This window comes from Salarias fasciatus (assembly GCF_902148845.1).
Source record: "Salarias fasciatus chromosome 7 unlocalized genomic scaffold, fSalaFa1.1 super_scaffold_4, whole genome shotgun sequence".
In the NCBI taxonomy this organism is placed as follows: domain Eukaryota; kingdom Metazoa; phylum Chordata; class Actinopteri; order Blenniiformes; family Blenniidae; genus Salarias; species Salarias fasciatus.
In genome coordinates, this window is record NW_021941229.1 from 24,196,076 (window position 1) to 24,220,014 (window position 23,939).

Genomic DNA, 23,939 nt, shown 5'->3' on the forward strand with positions numbered 1-23,939 from the left:
TACTTCTGTCTACCGTCAAAGAATTTGCAAATATAATGAAACTGCAGGGGGTCAGACGTATCATTCATCGTCAACAGAACAACCAGAACTGCTCTCGAGTAAAAAGAGCTATAAAACAGACAGAAAACTGCGAGGGTTTTGGGGAAACGGCTTAGAAAAAAACCCCAATGTTGGATTTACTGCAAAGAGTTGAACGAGAAGACAGATATCACTGCGGTTAGTCGAGATCAGCACTTCTGAGCAGTTAAAACCCTGCAAAGGAATAGTTCCAGCGCTACCAGATATTAAGATCCGGCTTTCATGTGGAAGAAGCACAGACGGTGTGAAAGACAGACGCAGAGGAGAGAGAACAGCAGGTCAGCTGGAAGACACGGAGCGACGGCGGCGGCGAGGTGAGGCTCGCACCGCGGCCTCGTCCTCGCAGCTGAGGTTTTGGCTGCAGGAGGTTCCCTCTGCCTGACCCTGCCCGCCATGCTGAAAAGACATTCGCACTCGGCTCACGAGAACAAATGTTGTACAGAGCGGAACATGCTTGGCTTGTCTGAGGGTGTAAAATCACACGCCGCTATCGCAATTTTAAAGCGCCGCTGCTTTCCCCATTAAAGTTTTCCATGGAAAACCGGCAGCCGGATTCCAGAATTCCCGGCTGAAGAGTCAAACGCGGGCTGATTTAGGGGGCGTACGTGTGTGTGTGTGTGTGTGTGTGTGTGTGTGTGTGTGTGTGTGTGTGTGTGTGTGTATGTGAGAGGAGGAAGGTAGGGAAAAACACAGGAGCGCCCAGAGAGAAAAGCTGCTGTTGTCCCGTTTTCCTAAACCACAGAAATCCAAGCAAACCAGACGGAGCGACATAAACAGCGCGGAGAGGAAGAAACAGCGCACGGCGGTTTCAGGGTGGCCTCTGAGCGCGAACGCCGCGGCCTTAAACGTCGTTATTTCCTGTCAATATTGCATTAACCTCGGCCTCGGAGCGTCAGCGGGAGACGGGAGACGGGACACGCCTGGGGATTTTCCACCTGAGACGCAGAACAAAGCCTGTTTGAGCGCCGACGGCTCGGCGGCCTGACTCACACGTCCGTCACGGACCGGGGCTTATTAGAGGCCGGCGGCCGAGAAACGCAACACGCTGCCGAGCGCCGCCGCCGCCGCTGCTGCTGCTGCAGGGTGGCAACGGGTTAACAAGACGCTTCACGTCGGAGAGGAAGCCGACTGCTCGCAGTTAACTTAACAAGTTTCCTTTACAGTCGACGTGTCTGCGGTTCAGTGACCAATACCTGAGGCCTTCCCTCATGAGGTCAGGCTGCGTGTGTTTTCATGAAGTCGCCATGGTAAAAGACCCCCCCCAGGTCAAAACGCCGCGGCGTCACCGCGATGAGTACAACACGCCCCGGGGCTTTATTAAGAGGACCTGCTGACTCTGCAGAGCTCATCATCGCAGTGTGTGCAGACAGAAAACACTTTTCCACCCCCACCAGGTTCTCCAGCTTTAAAACAAAGACGCTGCTTCAGAGTCACCTGCAGCCCGGCTTCATATACATCACTGCCATTTGGGTTTGCGAGGAATCTGGGAGGGTTTTCCATCGGTTTTACGTTTTTTTCCATTCTGTCTGAGCGTGTGTGTGTGTGTGCGCGTGTGTGAGGCAGAGGCACACAAACGGACACAGACACACACAACACACAGAAAAAAAGCAGACTCCTAACAAAAGCCATATGTTGAGCTTCAAGTAGCCGTCCAACTGAAGTGCAGGCTGCCGCCGTGCTGCAGAGAAAAGCCCGCAGACGCAGAGCAGCGTCACACCTCCGCCGAAACGCAGGCAGTCTACCTGCTAGGCTCAATTACAACTGATTCTTCTGTTTTCTTTGAAATGGGCGCCTGGCTGCACGGTTTCTGATGCACAATGTGACCAGGAGCCTTTATAAGCATCTTAAATGATCAATATACTCTTCATTTTCATCCTGTCCAAACACGACATGCAGAAAACCGTTCCACCGCTTCATGGACTTCTTTTTAAAGATCCCTCACTACCTTGATCTCACTGCTTCAGCCAGTTTTCCATTACTTAGCCCAGTCTTCCTCTCAGGTGGCCACAGAAAGCTGAACGATAGTTTTGGGTGAAATTTTGCATTTTTTTCTTCTTCCCCCAATATGCTGAGCTTCACTGTTTTTATACAATCTTTCCACTCGGCCTGAAACTGCTGAAGGCTCCTCGGGGGACGAGCCTGCTTGCTGAGCAGACAGCTATAGCTTGATGTCTGCTTTATGTACACAGGCAGACGCAGGAATGCATTTGCAGAGTCATGAACCTGTTTACCTGTTTGCAGCTGACAGCTCAGACCTTCTTCTCGAACCTAAAGTTCAGCCTGTGGTGATTATACTGCCACCTAATAAAGGCTGTGTCCCACTTTCTGTCCCTCAGCCTGACCTACAGTAACTTTTAATGGGGTGGTAAGTTTCCCATCCTCTTCATCCTGCTGATAAAACCTTCTCCCTTCATCCAACGCTCAGTCTTCTCTTTGCAGGATCAAGGGAACATATGGAAAATATGGCGAGTGCAGAAGGAAAAGACTGATGGGGAGAATTTAAGAGGAGACAAGGGGAAGATGTTTGCATGCAAACACAACCATAAAGACACAACAGAAGACGTGATTCATGCGGTGACCAAATATCAACCGTTCCAGGATGTGAGCTCGCTGCTTACAGCCATCGTTAGCTGGTGAATGGTTCCTTAAACATGTTTGAGCCATACTGAAGTGACTGGGCTGGTAGGACAGGACAGGAGCCGTCGGGACTTACCTTTCGACCTTCTGGTCCAGGCAGTCCAACCAGGCCAAGGATCCCTGTGTCTCCCTGCAACACAAAGCCACAATGTCCAAATAAGCGAGAAGGGGGAAAAAAATGCCACAAACACGCTGCGTGTTGTCAAGCAGGACATTGTTGTTGACTAATGAAGCATGAGAGTAAAGGCGGGATATAATACCTTCTCTCCTGGAGGTGCGGGTCCGGGTGAAATGCCAGGGTCTCCTTTTTTCCCCTGAGAAGACAGACAAGCACAAAGGACGACTTTGTGTGAAAGTTACGCAGCTCCCGCTGTGCTCTCGAACTGACAGCATCTGACCGGTCATCAAATTAGCACACGGTTTCAGCGGCCAGCACGTCTCATTCAGACAGAGGGGAAAAGGTTAACGCTGCAGGCGAGTAACAATCGGCAAGGTTCGGCACATCGAAGCTACGGATCGGAAATCACACCGACTCCACTGAAACTCACTTTACATATTCACACAGTTTACATAACGCTGTCATCAGACGCCAAGCGAAACGGAGCTCAGAAAAGAAGTGCAGAAGACGCTGAATGAAGGTGAAAGAGCCTCAGTTCTTGCTCTCCCTAATGTGCAGAGACAGAAGTGAAAAGGGTGCAAGTCGGATAAGTCGACGAGGAAATTGCGTCCGCTGCGAGTGTTTGAAAATATTTTGGAAACTCCTTTGCTAATTTAACAATTTCTGGCACCCCGGTAAGACAGGAACTTTACTGCTGTTTCTGGTCCATTTGCTCAGCTTTGTTAACCAATCGAGGCACATTTTTCAAATTCTGCGCGATTCTTCTAGCCATGAGGCCGCCCTAAGCCCCTTGAAGCTTTTCTTCATTAGAAGTAAAAACAGCTGGTTGTGCCAAAAAACTGTACAAACATACATCTTGTTAACCAAAACACTCCGGTAGAAGCCACAGAGACTCTCGTCTGAAATGAGACTGGCTGCTGAAATGTGATGAAAATCAGACTGCTGGTTGGAGGGGGGGCACGGTGGAGTAGTGGTTAGCACCCCTGCTCTATAGTGAGAAGCTCCCTGGTGTGAGTCCAGAGCATGTATGGGATTTCACTGGTTTCCTCCCATCGTCAAAACAAACAAAAATCCATATGAGGCTCGCTGGTAACACTAATTTTCCTGCAGGTGTGAGCTCTTGCAGCTGTAGCCACCTCTGTCTTATCCCAATATGAAGTATTTCTTGATTTATTGATACATTTTTGAGTATTTCTGCACCTTAAAGTCCTTTTTTCAGACATTTTATCAGTGAATTTCTTAGGCGCAATAAGAAAATTCTAATCTGTCTTTGTAAAACAAACTGAAATATCCATTTTATACAAAAGAAAAGAGAAGAAAATTGGAAAAGTACAGTGAAAATAAAAAGATCAAGCTGTAACTCCGTCTAGAAATTAATCTTGTGTGCTCAGAGAAATTGAAAACAGATTTAGAAAAGCATTTCTTTCCATCAAGATCGAAATCAAGTCGTTTAAATATGATGCCGCAGCTGGCAGAAAGCTTATATCACAGATCACAGGACGTCAAGGTAATATATTGCTATATAAGTGTCTCCAAATACAAAAAAAAAACACAACTGAAGGATTTTAAGCTGCTGGTTGTGCGGAATATTTATTATAAGAGCACTGGAGCTATATTGACACTGTCATTTAACTCTGATTCAGAAACTGTACACTGGCATTTCTGAAGAAGTCCAACTGCAGGCCAGAAACTCATTAAAGTCTGAGAAAGGAAAATCTTAAAACACGTCAAAGAGAAAAACGCCGTCCGTCCCAGAGGGACCTTTATAAAGGTCAGGGGTCAGCGGTGTCACCGCAGTTGTCGTTTGTCTAAGGCATTTTTATAATACACTTAAAATACAGGTATTGCTCCTCGTCCCGTCGTCTGAGCACACAGTGTCGGAGGTCAAGGGTGTTTGCCGAGACGTAGATCAGCCCAGACAATCACATGAGGGACGTGGAGGATTTGTCTTGGCCAGGGTCACCTCCTGTTCACACGTTAAAAATGGACAGATTTATTTGAAGTTCTCACTTTCCGACGTTTAACGTGTTTCCCTTGAGCTCTGATAAATCACTTTGACCCCGCCGGTGTCAATGCAATGTGTGTTTTTTCCTCCCGATGCTCAAATGGCAGTGGAAATATTGACACACACTCGACTGACACGGGAGCAACATATCAACTGAGATTCTGAGTTTGAGGGGCTAATTTGGCAACGCGAAAAAGTCACACAAAAAAGAAAAGTACATTTGGGCTGCAGCCTTTACTTTATTTGAGTATCTATTTGTTTTGAATTATTGGAGTTTTCTACAAAAAAATTCTTATTTAGTAAAAACCAAAAGTCCACAACCAAACGATATTGGGTTTTTCTCTATAAAAGACTAAAGAAAACACTAATTTTTAGGCAAAGGTGGAATCTTTCAGTTTAAAAAGCCTCAAAACAAATAAGTCATGGTAAAAACAGTTGTTGGTAAATTTCTGTCAGCCGGTTGACAGTTATTGAAGCCTCGGCTGAAATATAACAGGGAAGCCCAACGCCGACCTCGACAGCACATATGTTAAAGTCATACGGGTGCGCAGTATGAAGCACCGAGGTGTCTGTAGTCCTGCGTCCGCCCTGCGGTGAACTTAGATGGCCCTGATTCTCCAGCCATAAAACTCCATTACCCTTGTTGCTCTTTATGGGTTCCAGCTGATCTAGAAAAAAAAAAACTGAAAACGTAAGACGTCCCCGCAGGATTATTCCTCAGAAAAGATCTTAGGTTCGCTATGAAATGAGAGGCAGAGGTGGGAACATAATGATGTAGCTGTTTAGTGAGGAAAAACCAACATGGCAGAGGGGGTCTTGTGAGGGTGGGGAAGCGGGGGGGAGGAAGAAAGGTCTGCTTGTGACTGCGGGTTAAACTAGGAGTGGGTACCTTGAACCCGGGTGGACCAGATCGGCCGGGGTTTCCTTGAGGACCAGGAGCACCCTGTGGAAAAGCCACAAAAGAAGGGGAAACACAATCAAAAGGTGACGGAGATCTCAATCAATCTGCACGCTGGGCTGGAAGTGATGCAGACGGGAGGGAGGAGGAGGAGGGGGTCCAATCTGCCTGGAGAACCTCAGATTTCAGCTTATTTTACATTGTTTTCTTATACACTGACGATGCCTGCGTGTGTGTGTGTGTGTGTGGCGAGGTATTTGGTGTAGGGGGTTGAGGCTGATGGAAAATGGGGCTCTCTGGAGCGGCTTCACCATATGGATGTGGTTTTCCTGCCTCCTGTTGCCTATACACTCCTGCCCTCCCACCGAAGCCGCCGCCCACCCCCAGTGCGCACACTCACTCGCACGTACACACATGCAAACAAACACACACACGCTTGCCGGGCGTCTTAATGAGTAATGCAGATCATAACATTTTGAGTTCCTGCAGCGGTGAGCCTTCCTGTCCGCGCTGGCAGCCGCCGAGGAAACGAACGCAAAGCGAGATGTGCAGCGGCGGCGGCGGCGGCGCACCGGTAACGTGAGCCGTCCCGCTCTGTCCAGCCGCCCCTGTGGGGCAATTTGGCAGAAAGAAAAAAAAAAACCCTGGAAGCCGGAGAATGAATATGCACCAATCTTTCTTTGGTTGGAACAACGGGCTGCAGACAGATAGAGGAGGGGGGGGGGGGGCGGCTCCGTCTCGATCCTTTCATCTGTCTGTCTGACTCCTCTTCCTCTGAGCGACTCTTTCCTGTGGACCGCTGACCTTTGCGCCTGCCCTCCACGTGGTGTGGCACCTCTGGGCCCCTAACCTCACCCCCGTCCCGGGTCAGGGGGTTGATCGAGTGAGACAGGGGCCGGAAAAAGAAGAGCTAAAAACTGCTTTGAACGCTGGCTCACTGACTTCCACTGAGGTGAGTCAAAACAAATCGGGAAGCTATTATGTTATAATCTGCTGAGCAGCATCGAACCCAAACATCCACCGACGTTCAGACAGGCAGCTCTCTGTTATCCCCCAGAGGAGGACCAGAAAAAAGCTCCCGGGGTTGGCTTGGGTTATACAGGTCTACAAAAAAAAAAAAAGAAAAAAAAAAGAAGAAGAAGCCATACGAGTTCAAACAAGCAAAGCTTAAAAACAGACCGTCCAGAGGAGACATGACAGCATCAATCCGTTCCTCCGTTACCGATCCTGCGCTTTGACGACAGTCATGTCTGATTCATCAACGAATGGACAGGAAGTTACTCAGCGTGTGTCGGATCTGTTATCTGTTTCTTGAGTCAGGATTTCCAAACCGTGACCTGTTTTTTTTTAACTCTCTCATATATTTTTGATCCCATCCGTCTCGGCTCTTAAAGATCTCGCCTCTCTGCTGCCCACGTTCTTATTTCGATTTTCGGTTTTGCACACATTCCTCGAGAGCTGCCGGTCGGTCCAGACGGTGTTAAAGGACGCTGTTGTGCCCCAAATAAAACTTAAACAAACTAGACATGTTTGAATTACATGCTTCAAAATTAACCCTGTGGTGGAGCCGCAGGCTGGGCAGTGCGCTGGTGGGCGGGCGGGCATCGGCTGGCACCCACGGTTCGATTCTGGGCAGCTGCCTCCCCGTCGTGTAACTCTTCTCGCTCAACAGGTGTCTAATTAGAGAAGCCCGGGGCGGGGCGCGAGCACGCACGCTGACGGCTATCCAATAAAAAGCCACCGGCCTCCGAGCAGCGAAGCAAGGCGTGACTGTGGTTCCTGTGGCGGCGAAATCCTGCAAGCTCAGTGCAATTCATACCGACTCCCAGCAGACGAGGAACTCGAAGGAAATGAAAGATCCACATGTTCCATGCAGCTCTGTGGTGTATGAATATCTATCCCTGCACCATATGTGCAACCTACAGCCGAGGTGCATCGTGCCCGACGTTACCTTCCCACACAAAACATTTCAGACACAGGGCCTTTTAATGGGCTGTGCTGTAAACATGGTCTGACTTTCAACAGCAGCTCATAAAAGACATTTTAAATGTATACGCAGTGGCCGTATTAAAGATAAAAGACACGCCGTGTGATGCTGTGCCAAATGCGAGCCCAAGGGGCAACGTCTGATTAACTAACATTAGATCAAGAGAGCATGTGAAACCGCTGGGATGTCTTCATAATTAAAGATCGGCGCACACACACACACACACACACAAATACATAAACACACAGCAGAAACTTTGCCTTAAAGGATCGAGGGAAAGATTTCCTCGTTTGTTAAACTCTTACGAGCACGCCTCGCTTGTACAAGAGAGAAAACAGAGGAATTTGCAGACAGATCCCACAGAAATCACAATAAAACTTCATAATTACAAAAGCAGACACAATGAATGAGCTGCAAACTTCCTCAAACAGTAATCTGGAGTACATCATAAATGGAAAAGTAAGTAATCCAAACTAGTTTTTAACACAATGTGCAACAAGAACTATAACAGGTCATAAAGGCAAAGGACAAATTAAAGAGCGACTGTGGGAACCTCGGGCTTATCTTATGCCAAAGCAGTGAAAATCCGGTGTTAAGAAATGTCTTAAAGCTCCAAAAAGCATTGAAAAATGAGGGACTTTGACTACGCTCTGTGAGTTTTACAATCCTGGAGCTTATTACATTAATATTCCAGAAACCCATGCACACTTTGGGGATTTCAAGGAGCATTAAAAGTTGATCAGTTGCCTGACGTTACCAAACCAGGCCAGCGCACGGCCTCCGGCAGAGATTAGCGCAAGTATTTGTTGGTGAATGGTTTATAGCCCTGGTTTTTGGGTTTGTGCGTGCCCATCTGGAATCTGTGCTCGGGCAGGTGAAGGAGGATGGGGGGAGTTTGTTTAGTGACAGAGGAGAGGTTCAGAGGGGAAGCCTGAGGAAAGATGGGTGACAGAGATTTTTTTTTTCCCCCCCAAACAAAGAGGCTTTTGACTTGCCGGGCTCCAGACGAATACGCGCAGCCAGCCCTGCTGTAGATAAAGGCCCTGCGCTCTCGTGACGCGTCCACGTTTCCTCTCACACCCTTCTACCACCGTCGCCCTCACACACACACACACACACCCACAAACTCGAAAAAGAAAAAAAGCTCAGCCCGGCCTATTCATGGACGCCGACCAGAAGCTTCTGTACCGGCCGCCGTTGCCATCGTTACGGCATCTCGCACTCACATGCGTGGGATCAGAGGTCAAGGTTCATGGGTGGTGCTTCTTGGGCTCAATGGTGCTCTGTGTCATCACACAGACTTCCAGTAATCCGAGGCTCATAGAGAGAATCGTAGAAAACTCCGGCGGAGGTTCCGTCAGCCGGAGGGCTTCTCGCAGAGGACGAAGCGTCTGATCGACTCCTGCTTCGCCGGCTGCTGGGCTGCAGCCCGAGGCTGAAATTCAGGTTTGGAGGTAATTTCTTTAGTGATAAACAAGCGGACTGCTTTAGTCCAAATTGAAACCACACTCTCATCTGGACAAGAGGGGATCGTCTGCACAGCTTGTGCGCGTTTGCATGTGTGTAAATCTGTGTAAGAGCAGTTTGCACACACACACACACACACACATGACAGCTGTAATTAAACTTGAAAAATGCTCTTGTTGACAAAAAAAAAAACCTCCTTAATCCTCTCCCTCTTTATATAGGCTGGTTATAAACATAGCCACATATGTCTGTGCTAAACATTGTGGGATTAGCGCTGTGGTGTGCACACACACACACTGGCCGTGTGAGCACTAACGTGTGTGTGCGTTAAACACAATGACTATGAGGTCAGACGCTGGTGGTGCGTTTGCGAGTGACCCGCCGGCATCAAACCCGACGGCCTTTACAAGTGCTTTTTTTATTGAAAAGGCTTGTTTTCATTGTTTGCGCTCTGCAAACCGACCACCTCCACTGACAAAGCTGCCGGCGGCTCAGCAGCTGCTTCACGGCGGCGGACAAAAGGCCGCGTCTGAACCGCCGGGATGTCAATCGGTTTGAGGCGATTGGTCGATGCGGAGTGCTGATGGACGAGGTTTGACACGGACGGCGGAGCTTTTACCAAGGACAAGTTAAAGTTGAACCGTCCAAACCGGGCCAGGCTTTGGGGTTACGTAAGGTTACAGAGCGCAGTTTTCTTATTCTTCACCCTCAGATGCAGAGATTTTGATCTACCTTAAAAAGGTGCACATATATTTAATCCCCACTGAAGTGTAACTCCAGGCACGTTTGATTGAGATCACAGGAGATAGACCTACGTGAGCCCGATGCTGTGGAACTGCGACTACAGATGAAATGGGAGGTGCTGATGGGGCTTAAATAGCTTTAATCAGAGCCACACAAAGACCTCTTTATACATCTATTGTGGTGGGGGATCACAGAGACTTTAGCTTAAGGGTTTCTCAGACTCAGACGGAGATGTAAACACAGAGTAAAGAGCAATACAAACATCAAAACACCGGGCGCATGCATCCAGATAGTCAGCTGCAACGATAAATGGGACGTTGCTTATGGTGGGATGCATAGGGAATTCACTGCAAACGCTAAAACTGCTAACGCCAAGAAATCAAGGGAAGCATGGGAGCCGGAACGAACAGCTGAGTTTGGTCTGAATCAGAAACACTTCTAGGCTCTGTTTATACAGTTCAAAGCAGTGTCAGTGTCCATATGTCAGGGACAAAGAGAAACAGGAGGAAGAAAGAAAACTCTTGAATGAGACTATATCTCTTGAGCTTCCTTGGGAAAAAAAAAGAAAAAAAAAGAAAAAGAGGCTTTTTATCAGTGGGGAATGGGATTCCTCTGAAGTGTTAGCGCGGCCTGCTGCAGCAGGAGAAGAAAGTCCAGCGGAGCCATGTGTTCTCTGTCTGTTTACAGTGCTTTTATTAGGCATCCTGTGGCACAGGCAGCCTTTTGAAAGGCCGTCTTTATAGGAGCTTTCCTGTTTATGCGTAGGGGTGGGAGGTCAGCACTCGCAGGCCTATGGTGAATACGCTCTATCTGCCTGCATAGAAAAACTCTGTGTGTCAGAGTTGGAGAGAGTTTGCGTGTGTCACGTGCCTGACAGGAGGAATTTCAAAGCCTGGCTTTGCAGATTATGACTGAAACTGCAGGGGGAAAAAAAGTCCAAGAGTTTACCTTTTAGGCTTCAAAGAGAGACACAAAACTAAATGTCTTCGCTTGTCTGGGTTTCTGAACCACGTCTCTGCCGAGGCGGTTATTATCTGAGCTCGAACCTTCGCTCAGCGGCAGTAAAGGACACAGTGCACACAGTATGCATGTATGCATCGAGAGCGGAGTCCGAGACAGTCGATCCACAGATGGGAGTGTGTTTGATGTGGCTGTGAGGGATTGAAGGAGACTTACTCGATCACCCCTCTTGCCTGGCAGGCCCGTCTTCCCTGGAGGTCCCGGCAGTCCCTGGAGAGAGATCACCGAGTCAGCCACGCATGAAAACCACCCGATTCAAAAGCCCAAGACATTTTTATCTGCAACGCTCTGTCAAAGCTGGTCGGGGCATTGAGCCCCTGTTCGCCCGCAGCGAACACGGCTGCATCACACAGGCTGCACTGTGTCGAGAAGGTGACACCTTTTCCCCTCCGAAGCAATTCCATCTCAGGGTGATGAGAGCTCGGCCTGATCCGTCAAGACGTCCCGAGCCCGCGCGGCAGGAAACCGTAGAAACACTAGAAATAACAGGTCATTTCCTGCGCCACTCAATGCCCCTGTGTGTCTTTATCAGGCTGGCGTTTTCTTTTAATCAAAAAAGAGGAAAAGGAGAAGTGAGGGAAAACAGAACGCCGGTGGTTACTTTGGCCGACGAGGCCGACCGACACGACTCGGGGTCCCGGAGTAAATCTGCATTCAGACATCTGTTTGCAAAAAACTTCTGATACTTGGAAACGGGGAAAAAAAAAACGCATCTTTATGAACACACTGACTCCATCTCTGTACAAACAGAGGAAGATGCAGTTTTTCTGAATGCTACTGCGCATGCACGCCACAGCCAGAGTAAATAGTTCTGCACATGCTCAGTAGATGGACGATAAAAACAAGGTTTGCCTCCAGCGTGTCACGAATCCCAATCCACGTTCTCTCCTGTAACAGCAGCAACCCAACTTCACCGTCTGGCCATGAAAAAACGTCTCTGTACTCCTACTGGTAATGTTTATACTGTATAATCTGTGTGCGCTCGTGTGTGTGTGTGTGTGTGTGTGTGTGTGTGTGTGTGTGCTATCATAACAAAAACAAACAACAGAAACTACTAGTGTCCCAAAATGAAGACTGCATTGCGTTCAGCATTTCTGCCGTTTCCATGGGAACAGACAGTGTGTTCAAAACATTGCGAAACGTGTCTGAAATAAAAATGCAAAAACGATGGAACAGCTGTGTAAACGGAGCCCGAAATGTACATTTCTGGAACTGAATGTTTAGTTTAAGTAATTCTCATGAAGTTGACAAAGACAAACATTTCTTGTAAACAGTGAGAACAAGTCAGCTCGTCTTATCCATGGCTAATATTTACCTCCGTCTCTCGACAATGTATTTCAAAGAGAATCTCTATCAGAAGTCAAATTCATCATAAAAAGGGTCGAAACATCCACACGTCGCACGTTTTGATTGTAACCACTTCCTGTGAACAGCATGCCTTAAGTATATCTCTCTGGAGACCGCCACCCCTCCACAGGCGTCCGTGTCGGAGACCACCCCTACTGTTGCAGGTGGCGTCCTCGATGGTGGCCCGAAGATCCGTCAGCAGCGTCAACACGCTCTCCTGTCAGTCGTCACGCCTCCACCCCCTGCTTTAGCCGCTCTTCTTCACACTCGCTTGTTTATTACCCTGTTTGCACCTGTCCATCCTGGACCGTGTCTATCTCTGGCTTTTTAGAGGTGAGAGTCGCTTGAAATTCCCACATCAGTGAGCATTCTTCAATCAAAGAAAACGTGATGGCAGACGCCGTTTTCAGGTAGGATGTTTGGACTTGCTGGTGGTGCCTTGGAGAAAGTCTGAAGCCACGGTCTCTCTGTGAAAAGGCATTATCGGTTCCTATTTGATGAGCTTTTAAATCTACAACTACACAGTGCAAATTTGTACCTCAGTGGCGTAATTTGACAAAGTAAGTCCATTTTAAAGCTTCATAGCTGTGGGAGTGCTTATTTACAGGCAACCTCCAGGTACTTAAATGAACACAGAAGTGTGCATAGGCATGGAATTTAGAAAACCGTCCACTCGGGTTCAAATTAAATGGATTCTCGGTGCCAGCACATCCTCAGGTGAACAATTATCAGATTAAAACTGAAGCTCTGAAGGTTCATGACGTGTAAACAACATTCAGCTGTGCAGAGGAACACAGGAAGTCATTTGTGAAGCTGAATGAGGAGCTTGAGGCCTTTCAGGAGGAGGAACACACCCCTACCTCCTCAGATGGTAGATAATTTTTCAGGTAACTAAAGCAATCAATAACAAATCTAAAAGCCTGCATCAAGCTAATAAAGGTGACTGACATGACTTCATGGCACGTCTGTAGTTGGGCAGGCCTTTTTTCTGGCTGGATGTATCATGTGATGACTGAAAACCTCTGTAATGAAGACTCTGCAGTCTTGTCAGAGAGTGAAATACTGTGCTGGTGGAAGAGAGTGATGTGCACGGCATGTGTGTTTGAAAGAATCTGAGCCGTGCTGTAACAGATGCAACACTGGCTTCCTCGACTAACCCACTGAGACGTACAGCCGTACACACATGCACGCAAATACCCACGTGTGCACATGCACACATGAGCACTTTCAATAAATACCCGACGATGTCCAACATTACCCGACGCTGTCATAACATCTGAAACACATGCTTTCATACACATTCAATGGAAAGTCCAGCAGAAATGTAAGGATTTTTGTTTTCTTGCTCTGAACCGTTCTGGATGTTTCTGGTTTCTCAGATCGGTGTAGCTGACCATATGTTTGGTATAATATCAACCTCAACATATCGCCAGCACTTTCATTTGGTGCAGACAGTCCTTTTGGCAAAAGCCAACTGTTTACTGACTCTCCAATTCAATCTATTTCCGATGGTAGATTACAGCATTTTATGTCAGGATAACAGCTGCTGCTTTCGGGATGACAGTAATTTGGTTCATTGTAATGACAGTAAAGTGTGGCGCGAACATCGGCGCAGAGGTAACTCCTAGACACTGTACTCTGCCGTCTGCAGCGGCAAATTACACACTGCTGCTCAGACTCAGACACTGAGGAGCAATTTCTGCTTCTATATAAGAAGGTGAGCAGTTATATGCACTTTATGAAGTCATGAAAGTTCTGTATGTTATCGTTCGCAAGTTAAATATTGGTATAGCTGTATGGAAAGCACATATTTCACTTCACCTTATTCAGAAGCAGTAACAATTTATCCATTACTGAAAATGAAACGTGGAGCTTAATTTGATCTCAGTGGTTGGTTGAGACGACACGAATACCAAGCAGAAAGTCGCCATCTCTGAAACTGGATCCGCTGGAGGCTTCGTCTTTCCACGGCTGCTTTGCTTGCTCATGTGGAATTGCCGGGTTTTTAACTCGAGGGTGCCATGAGACGGTCGTATCGCAACTGGCAACGCATAAATAAACCCGAAAGGAACTGATGGAGGCTTGGACTGAACTCTGACAAAGGCAAAAAAAAAAAAAAAATGGCTGGCTCAGTGTTCCTGTGTCGAGGGACAGTGAAAGGCCTGGCCCACCTCTGCGAACGCATTGGGAAGCCGAATGTTTACTGACTGCTTTGACCCTTGACTTGGCTTTGAAACGGGGCCGTGCGACCTCCACTAGCACCCTCCGACAGAGGAATCTGGTGCTGAGACGGCAAGGCGTCAGACCTGACACGTCACGCCCCGCCCGCAGGTTTCTGTGCATTGAAGAAAAAGAAAGTAGAAGCAAGAAAAGGGAAGATCGCACCTCTGTGGGAGAAGCGAAGAACCATTTTAACCAACTATCGCAGCAGGATCCTATTTCCAATCCTTCGAGAGCTGGACCCACTTTGGTGAAGATCTGACTGATACACTTTTGGAGGCCGTTTTAAATCTTTACTCATGTAATGTATCATGTTAAAAATAAAAAAACCTACGCTAGTTTCTTAATCACTGTTGCTTTACACAACCCTTAGTGTTGGTTTTCCTTTCTTTAAACTGCTTTTGCACACACACACTCATTCTCAGCAAACAGAGACTCTTACCGGCATGCCTATTTCTCCTTTCTGTCCCACAGGTCCAGCCAGCAGGGAGAACTGTGTCGGCGGCACCTCCCAGCTCAGGAAGCCGTCGGTAGCAGGCGGCGTTACCCGGTTGTACGGAGGCTTGGTCGGCCGCACGGTGACTGGAGCCTTGGTAGTTCTGGTCTGCTTGGTTGGCTTGGTAATGGGTTTAGAGACTGGCTTGGGGGTTTTAGACGCCGCAGTTTTGTTGATTGTTGACTTTGAGGGAGTGATTTTGGATATTGTTGGTTTTGAAGGGACAATCTTGACGGGGCTGGTGCTAGGTTTGGACGGAGTGGCTTTGGACGGTGCGACTTTGGGTTTGGGAGATGGCTTCTTGGCTGTGGTGGGCTGCGGTTTCTTGGTGACGGCACCTTGGTTGACGAGGACAGAGTCAGACTGTGTCTTGGAGGGTTTGGGGCTGGATGTAGCAGGAACCGTTGGCTTCTTCTGCTTGTCTGTTCCCGTCACTGCCTTTTTCGAGCTGTTCTGAGGGGTGGGCTTCGGGGAAGTGGGCTTAACGGGCTTCTGGTTCGTAGTTTTAGAAGTCGTGGGCTTGGGGGTCGGTGGTCTTGTGGGTGGCGCTGCTGTCCTGAGTGGGGCCGTGACGGTTTCGGCCCTGGTCTTGAGAGGTGGGGAAACCAAACCGAGCTGGACCGTGACCGGCATGGCGGTACCCAGCAGCGGGGTGGAAACGGTGCCGTGGCTCGGCCTCACCGTTTGGGAGGAGGCCGCGTGTCTGACAGCCGAGGCAGCGGCGGCGACACTCCTGGCGAGGCTGAACCCCGTGGTTTTCCTGGCGGTTACCGGGCCGGCGCGTTTAGGGGTAGCAGCAGTAGCTGTGATGTTTCTCTCTCGTGGTAGGATAGGCAGCAGAGGGGGGAGGTTAGGCCTGTACGTGTCGGCTTCCCTGCACTGTTTCTTAATGTACCTGCAGTAGTTGTGAGCTGCCTGTGCAGAAGGAACCAGGTCAAACTGGCAGACGGCGCCCTCGAAGTGAGCTGAAGCTTGCTGCTGGCTTGAACGCCCCAGGAGGAAGGAGCCCTGGAGCTCCGGTGCCAGTCCCTCCTCGCTGCCCCACCCAAAGTCTGCTGAAACATTCTGCTCTCCGCAGGAGGCATATAGAGTCACTTTCTGTCCGTTAATTCCCACCGCCAGCTGGTGCCACTGGCCATCGTGAGGCTCATACGGCAGTGACACTGAAGTGTTCGGTCCCGTGTGGAGGACCAGTTTGCCCGGCACGAGCTGCAGACCAAGAAGGAGCTTCTTGCGTCCTGAGAGCAGGGTGAAGAGGAAAGCGCTGTTGACCCGGTGCGAGCGGACGCTCAGGACCAGTGCCAGGTTGGGCCAGACGGCCGCCGGAAGGATTGAGCGCAGTGGAGCCTCGATGTTGGCCCTCTGGTTGAGGATGATCCCTGATCTGAACGGAATGACACCTGCTGGCACCGAGCGCGACGCCGTCTCTCCCTTAAGGCCCAACGTCTGGAGGATGTCCACATCTGGAACGGAGGGAGAGAGAAGTGTGAGACACACAACTGATTTCACCTACTTATTTAAGAAGTTCACATCTGTCGTCGAGTACTCCTTTTTGTGCAATGGCAGATAAATCTTAAGTTTTATCTGAAGAATGGAGACTTCAGATCAATCCGCTGATCATATTTCATAGTTCTGATAAAAAATAGCATCTCTATGCTCTACAAGTGGACAACATATGATTTTTCAGCATTGAAAAATGCAAAAAGTATGAAAATTCACATGCATTTAGCCTCATTACAAACTTTTAGTTGTTACAAAACTACTAATATGTATGTTCAACATAATATTTGTGGAAATATAATTCATTTTATAAGGAAGGTCAGAGGGTTTGTTGTAATAATCTGTCCAGGGATTAAATATCAAATTAACTGTTTAGTGAGTGATACGTAATAATCTTGTCAGTTGTTCTTCTTGAAGGTTCATCATATGGTTCATTTAAGCTGCTTTGGCATTTTTTTCTGTGCAAATTTGCAGGTCATAAATACAACTTTCAGAAAACTTATTCCAAGTCTAAGAAAAAAAAAAATCTGGAAGACGTGTTTGTCTTTAAAAAAAGCACTGCTTTCCACTAAAATGTCAAATAATTCCAACAATAACAAGCAAAGGGGGTGATGAATCTCATTTCTCAGGCTTTTTCTTCTTTTTCTCCGTCGATTTTCACGTCATCTCACTAAAATACCACCTCCTGGCAGGATAAAGGCAGAGCGCCGATCAGAGACGTCAGACGCGGCGGCATTATTCTTACTCCGAACGTCAGCACAGAACGCCTGCTTACAAACCAGCGAAGCTCACATGCTGCAGGATGAAAAGGAGGAGGAAAAAAGCATGGAAATTTAAAAAAAAAAAAAAAAAAAAAAAAAAAAGTGGAAAAACAAACAAAAATAAACTCTCTGGGGTTTTGAGGCAACAAAATTGCTTATGTCGGCTGGTGAGTGTAACTTTAGTCCAGAACTGGTTTATGTCCAAACAGGCATCCGGCTCGGATAATGATGATGTGTGAGTCGTACGCCGACCCTGTTTGAATGTTTTGTGCGTTTTCTGACCGTTTAGGTTCCGTCCCGACTTCTGGAGTCAACGCCAGACGTTTGATGCCTCAACAAATTGCAGCACATTCATTGCTTTGAAACAGATTCTCAAAAAGGAGCAGCTCACATCAAGAAGGTGGCACTGCTCGTCGGACGACTGATATGTGATCGGAGGAAAGCTAGTCTGCTGATGTTGGACTCCAGTGGCATCGTCAGACTTAGGACGGCGCATCGTTTAGTCTGAGGACCTGAGTGTAATTAAGGTTTGAAAGAACTAAACAAAAGTATAACAGAGTGTAACTCTTGGCTTTGTTCACTTTTCATTTCATTTGATCTTAACAATCATTTTGTGTGTGTGTGTGTTATTTATTTTACTGTTGTTCTTTGTTCCCGTTTTCTGGTCTTTACTTGGTTTGTCTTGTTATCACGCTGTCAAGCCGTTTGAATTGTAATAACATGCATGAAAAAGTCTATACACATAAAGTTTGATTGATTGATTACTAGTTTTCAGGCACAAAAGCAGCAGTTTTGGGAGGGTTTGTTGAAGACAGTCGTCAGTCTGTCTGCATGTTTGTTATATTCTCAGTTACGGTTTCAGGAGTGTTTTCTTTCCTCATACCTAGTTTTTTTTTTTTTTTTCTTTCTTTTTTAAGGCTTTAAGCAGGTAATGAGAAGGACATGAGCATCTCTCCTTTCATCTGTGCTTCTGCTCAGTTCGGTCCGGCTGGACTTTCAGAACACGGCCACAGAAACCACCAGGCGCTACGACGGGATACATTTTCCAGCCTTTCAGCCAACGCTGCATGTCAGCGTTCCAGTGTCAGTAGTCCCAGTTCTTGTTCTCCCGATGAACTCTGATCTCAGACCGAGGCCCCTCGGCCATCTTTTTTGTCCGAGGGCTCATTCTGACCTGTGGCCACCGGGCCTTGTCTAATGGGGACATGTGTACAGAAGCCCTGCTTGTGACAAGATACAAAAAGCGAGGGAGCAATGTTGATGAGATAAAAGAAAGTGTGAAGGACGAGGGGGGACTGACAGATGGCGCATCGCTCAGCCAGAGACGACCTCAATGAAATGCTTGTCTTTCTATTTCACAAGGTTTGCTTCATTAAAGAGTTTGGAACGTTCAAAAATGGAAACACATGGGTTTGATAAACATTCATGTTATATGAGCTGCTCTCATAGAGAGGTATCTTCTACCTTTTGATTCTGTTCTCAGTTATTTATTCATTCTCTGTTGTTGTTTTTTTGTTAAATTCATATAGACTGTTATAGTATAAGTTGGTGTTTCTTCAGTATAACTAATTTTGCGACTGAAGTTGATTATTAATCCGTATGTCTACCTATCCACTTGAAAGAAAACATCTTGCAACTCTTTTACAGTAATGATTCTCAAAAAAGGGTGTCAGATCATTCAACATGAAGCAGTAGTAAGTTTTAACAAAATGTTTGATCAATTCCCACAGAATTCTGTCTTCGATAGCGTAGATACGAGCTCGCCTTTCCCATCTGACTTATTATTCCTTCTTTATGGTTTTTCCATGTTCTGTATTAAACTGCAAGACTTTCCCTTTCCCCAAAACACCAGGGCTTTATAAAGCAGGAGCACGGCCATACGTTGGGTCTAATGCATGCCCATCCACTCGCTGTGTGGTCTCCTCTGCTGTAAAGGACAACAGGAGCTGGCAGCGAGGCTTCGGCTGTGGACTCCCGACTCCAATCTCTCCATCTCAGTACAACGTGTACTTTTGCTGGTGCATGTATTATTAATGGCGTGGTTTTAGATGTGTAGAGGATAGTTTACAGACTTGGGTTTAACACATGTCTGCAGCCCACGGCTCCACCGTGTGCCAAATCCAGGACTCTTCTCTCTGTAACCGTACTCCTCGTACAGCATGAAGTCAGCCGAAGCATGTGTCAGAGCTTTGGACAGTTTCAGTCCAGAGCGTGTTTTCTAAATTAATTTCTGAACCATCTCCACAGCGAAATGCTGCGTGCATGTCCTACAACATCAGATTTGGAATCGAAGTTGCTGAAAATTGGTTGCATGCTTCCAGCTAGCGAGCCAAAGCAGTTTTAACATGGTATGCACTCGTGTGGAGATTCTAATGATAAAAGCTGAGCCAGAATCAAGAAGAAAAGGAGATTAAAAGCAGTGAGAAAGACATGCACACACAGTCACCGCTGTTTTACTGAAATATCACTACTTCAATACAGTTAGTTACTTTTTTTAAAAAAATAAAGAAGATCCTTTAGTGGTTACTGCAACAAACCAAACACAAAATGAATATTTATCTCATGCAATACTTTTAATTATCTTCCTTTAATTTAGAATGACCTCAAAATGAGCAGGAAGTTATGTTGTGTATTTATTGCAATTCAGTCAGTATTTCGTACGATGCATGTAAAGATTATTTTGCAGAATATTATGCAGCCATAGAGCACACAAATTGTTCAAGTGTGGGGCTTTCAAAGTGCATCTACTCCCAAAACTGGGACACAATTTCCAAGCAGAACTAAACAAATCACCAGCATTTGAAAGTAAACAACTATATGCAGCACTAAAACAACTAAGACGACCAATGAACATGCTCTTTTAAATGCAGCCAACGTGTGTTTATCAGCTGCAAATGCATCCTGGGTAGTGTAGGCAACGACTTCCTGCCTCAAGGAGCGGGACGGCGAGAGACAGCAGCTCTGTCACGGTTTCATCGTGCTCATGGAAACGCCAGTAATTATACATGCATTATTAGTTTCAAACTCTTAATGCAGTCATCTCACTGGGATGCATTACGTCAGAACATGTTCGTCCCAACAAGGCTGCTGGGTCATTACAACTGGAAAACTCTGCAAAGGCTCAATTTTTCCAGTTGGCTTCAAGGTTCAATGGAGAGTTTTGGCAGAGAAAAGATCTAGAGAGAGAGAGATCCTTCAGAGCCCACTGTGTCTTGATGGGTGATCAACAGAAGTGTTTTTCTTCACCGTTTCCTTTAATTTGCCACATTCAGAATACGGATCCACTCGATCCACTCAAAACTCTCCAGTGATTACAGGACGGCCTCTGCTTACTGCCTCCAACCAGTTCCAGTGTCACAAAAGGAGCTGTGCTCACCTGCTTGAAATACCACTTTTTATGAGGTTGCAAATAGTCAAACAATAAATTAGACTAATTTAGATCTGAGAAACCCACAACCAGGACGGATCGAAGAATCTAAAAAAAGCAGAAACAATGTTTTCAACATGTGCTCCAATAGTTGTTTTTAGAAAAAAAAAAAGGCCATTTTGTTTTAAATGTACAAAGTCATTACATTTGAGCATTGCAAAGACAAATTACCAAGTGTTGACTTTTTAACCAAAGCTTCAAACCACAGTTTGACTTTGAGAAGAAAGTTTAGCCTTCGTGTAATGAACACGAGATGACATTTTGGTTTTGCCAGCCGTGGGTTTAGCAGTCGCAGCGTCGCCGGCCTTATTGAACTGTTTGCCCTGTCAGTCCCAATCATAATAACTTGAGAAGTGAGGGGGCCGATTCACTGGACTGTATCTATAACTGTTCATTAGAGGAAATGACCGCCGAGTGGCACAAAATGCGGCTGACGGGATCAAAAGCTGTCCAAATACATCTTCAACCACATCAAACAAAAGTCCCTCAGTTACATGAAAACCCTCCAAATCTCATAACACCGAGGCTGACACACTGCAGGACTGGACGTCAAGACAAACCCAAGACATAAAAAGATCAGACACCGCTTTATAATTGCCCTAAAGCAGGCTTCACAGCGTCAATTAATCCTGCGACGGCTGACGTTTTCTGTTACTTTGAGGCAGTTTGTGAAGACGGCGCTGGCGCCGCTTTGGAGGAACGACTTTATCGGTATCATCGGCTCAGGTGCAGCAAAACACAGAAGTGGGGTTTTTTTTTTCCAGTTACAGCTTATGAAAAGTAACTAATCAGTTAGATAAGTCACTCCTGCACCACTTCTGATTATTCCCCTGCCAGAACTCGCCGATGTGACGATATCAGTCAGATATTTTATCTCTGATTTGGTCGATGTTAACACCAAGGAGAATTTTTTCCATTAGGTTATGCTTTTTTTTTTGGTTTGTTCTTACTATTTTTTCCTTGGGGGCCTTCATTTTAAGTTCTCGGTGAGGTCAACATGCTTTTATTAACCCTATGTTCAAACAGTAAGTGTTTCTGGTCTGTTTTCCAAAATAACTTTAAATATCTGCAAATTGGATGGATTTATTGTTCAACATTTGCCACGTATATGCACTAAAAACTTCTAAGTCTCTCCTTTCTGGTTGTTTTTGAATTTTTGAGATATCATGAAGGGTCGAGGAGTTGTGTTGATGATAAATACACGTCCTGTCAGCAGCAACAGGACAGAAGTGAAGGGTTAAAGTTCTCTCTACTGAAGGCAGTCATTTAAAATGACACCTTTTTCTTTGCTTCGCTGTTTCATTTTGTGTCTATTGATGTTTTTACACAAGTGAAAGTATGGAAATCCTCAGTAAAAGCTTTGTAAATGAAGAAATTCTGCAGTAGCCGTCATATTTCATCTGAAATGGTGACTATTACGGCCTGTCAAGCAGACGCTGTAAATCATGACGTGAAGCAGGAGGCAGGAGTGTTTCTGGGAGTAGCGGTCAAGCTTTGAATCTACGAGCCGATCACTCCCTCGCTCCTTCAACTTAGCTTAGTCAACACCTGTTGTTATGGCAACGGTTGGCCCAATTCTCACAGCAATGTGTTTACGTGCTTTGGCCGTGACCAAACAGGCGAGGAATAACTGCAGAACGCTGCCCTGCACTCTCAGAAGCCCGACAGGTTTCTCTCCTGCGCTCACAGACCTAAAAAGAGGTGAGAAAGTGAGACAGGTATGGGGCGTGCCGCTTACCTTCAGGGTGTACTTGCGTAAGTCCCAGGTAACAAGTACAATATAAAACTGTACAGAGCAATAGGGCTCTCCTGTGGGGGAGAAAAGAGAGGCGGGTTAGACGCAGGCAAGCGATGGCATCTTTTTCCACCGATAAATCAAAACAGACGACCTCACAAATGAATCGTTTCCATAATGTTTCGGCTGGGTTGTCTTTCTTTTTCAGTGAGAGTCCAGTCATGAGACTGGAAGGCCCATTCCCCCGCCAGAAATCACGGGGGGGGGGCAAGACGTCTGGATCTCTGCTTCCTTGGAAAAACTCATCTTTTCCCTTCCAATACATCATTTGAAGAAGCTTTTTTTTTTATTCCAAAATATACAAAACTCTTCATGAAAGCACTTCTGCTGATGATATCATGGGGTGAATTGAAAGAATTAGATTATTTGTTTGTTTTATTGACCTTCCTACCACGACATGGACTTTCCAGAGCCGCGACGTTCATTTACTCCATAGAGAGCATCGCTTTTTTTAAGTCCAACTTTGAAACCTGAGCTCTGAATTCATAGAGTCAGCAGTTTTTATCAGAGCCTTTCACCTTTTGCTACTGGTGGACGAAAAAAAAACAAAAAACTGCATTTGCGTTTATTAGTCTTATGTAAAAGGTCTATAAATGATGTAGTCTAGTTTTTAATACGTGCATTCTTCAACAGTGGCACTAATAAGTGGATAAACCTGCATTTGCCTGTAAGTAGTCGATGGTTTCATTGAGCCAAGAGACTTGAATGGGTACTAATAGATCCCAAAACAATAAAAAAAAAAAGAGACTTTGAATAATCCTATCGCATCAAAACACTGCCAAACAAAACCATATGTTCTGTAACTGAGCTACCATGTAAATAACTAACGGAGGCCGGATTCTGCAAAAGCTCTTACTACGACCACGAGCACCTTCCTCCCCGAAACACAAACAGCTTCCAGTTGTGGTTTCTGAAGCAGAACCAGCACGTCAGATTTATCTTTTCACACTTTTTTCCTCAGAAACTGCCTCAGCGGGCCGCGCCACGTCCAGGTGCGCGGCACGACTTGAAGAGGGCGACCGGCAAGTGGAGCCCGGGGGGGAGGGGGGGGGGGCCTCGGCGGGGGACCCAGATCTGGTGACAGGCCGGGAAGCCACTGTTTACCGCTGGAGGTCATCCAGACACACATGGTCGCACACTCACGTCGGAGGAGGAAATGTGTATAACAGCTGTGTCTGGAGGGCAGGAGGGAAGGGAGGCAGGCGAACGGGGGGGGGGGGCGCGGACTCCAAATACGTGAATGTGGGAAAGACGGTCAGCGTTGCATAAACATATTTACTGGTTCTGTCCTGAAGAGCCTGTGTCTTGTCTCCCATGGGGAAAAAAAAAACCCCTCAGACCTAACATGAACCAGCCGCTGCTTCTCCGACCGGCCTGAATGACGTGTGTGTGTGTGTGTGTGTGTGTGTGTGTGTGTGTGTGTGTGTGTGTGTGTGTGT

The 23,939-nt window shown here is 46.7% G+C and overlaps 1 protein-coding gene across 1 annotated transcript in view; it reads right to left on the bottom strand.

Moving 5' to 3' along the window:
* Nucleotides 1–23,939, bottom strand: part of col27a1a (collagen, type XXVII, alpha 1a) — a 66,324-nt gene that overhangs the window by 39,280 nt on the left and 3,105 nt on the right. Inside the window, exons 2-7 of the mRNA XM_030085212.1 lie at nucleotides 22,444–22,514; nucleotides 14,964–16,480; nucleotides 11,111–11,164; nucleotides 5,728–5,781; nucleotides 2,976–3,029; nucleotides 2,792–2,845 (exon numbers count right to left, since the gene is read on the bottom strand). Coding sequence (XP_029941072.1) covers nucleotides 2,792–2,845; nucleotides 2,976–3,029; nucleotides 5,728–5,781; nucleotides 11,111–11,164; nucleotides 14,964–16,480; nucleotides 22,444–22,514 — 1,804 coding nt within the window. The remainder of the gene's footprint in view (nucleotides 1–2,791; nucleotides 2,846–2,975; nucleotides 3,030–5,727; nucleotides 5,782–11,110; nucleotides 11,165–14,963; nucleotides 16,481–22,443; nucleotides 22,515–23,939) is intronic.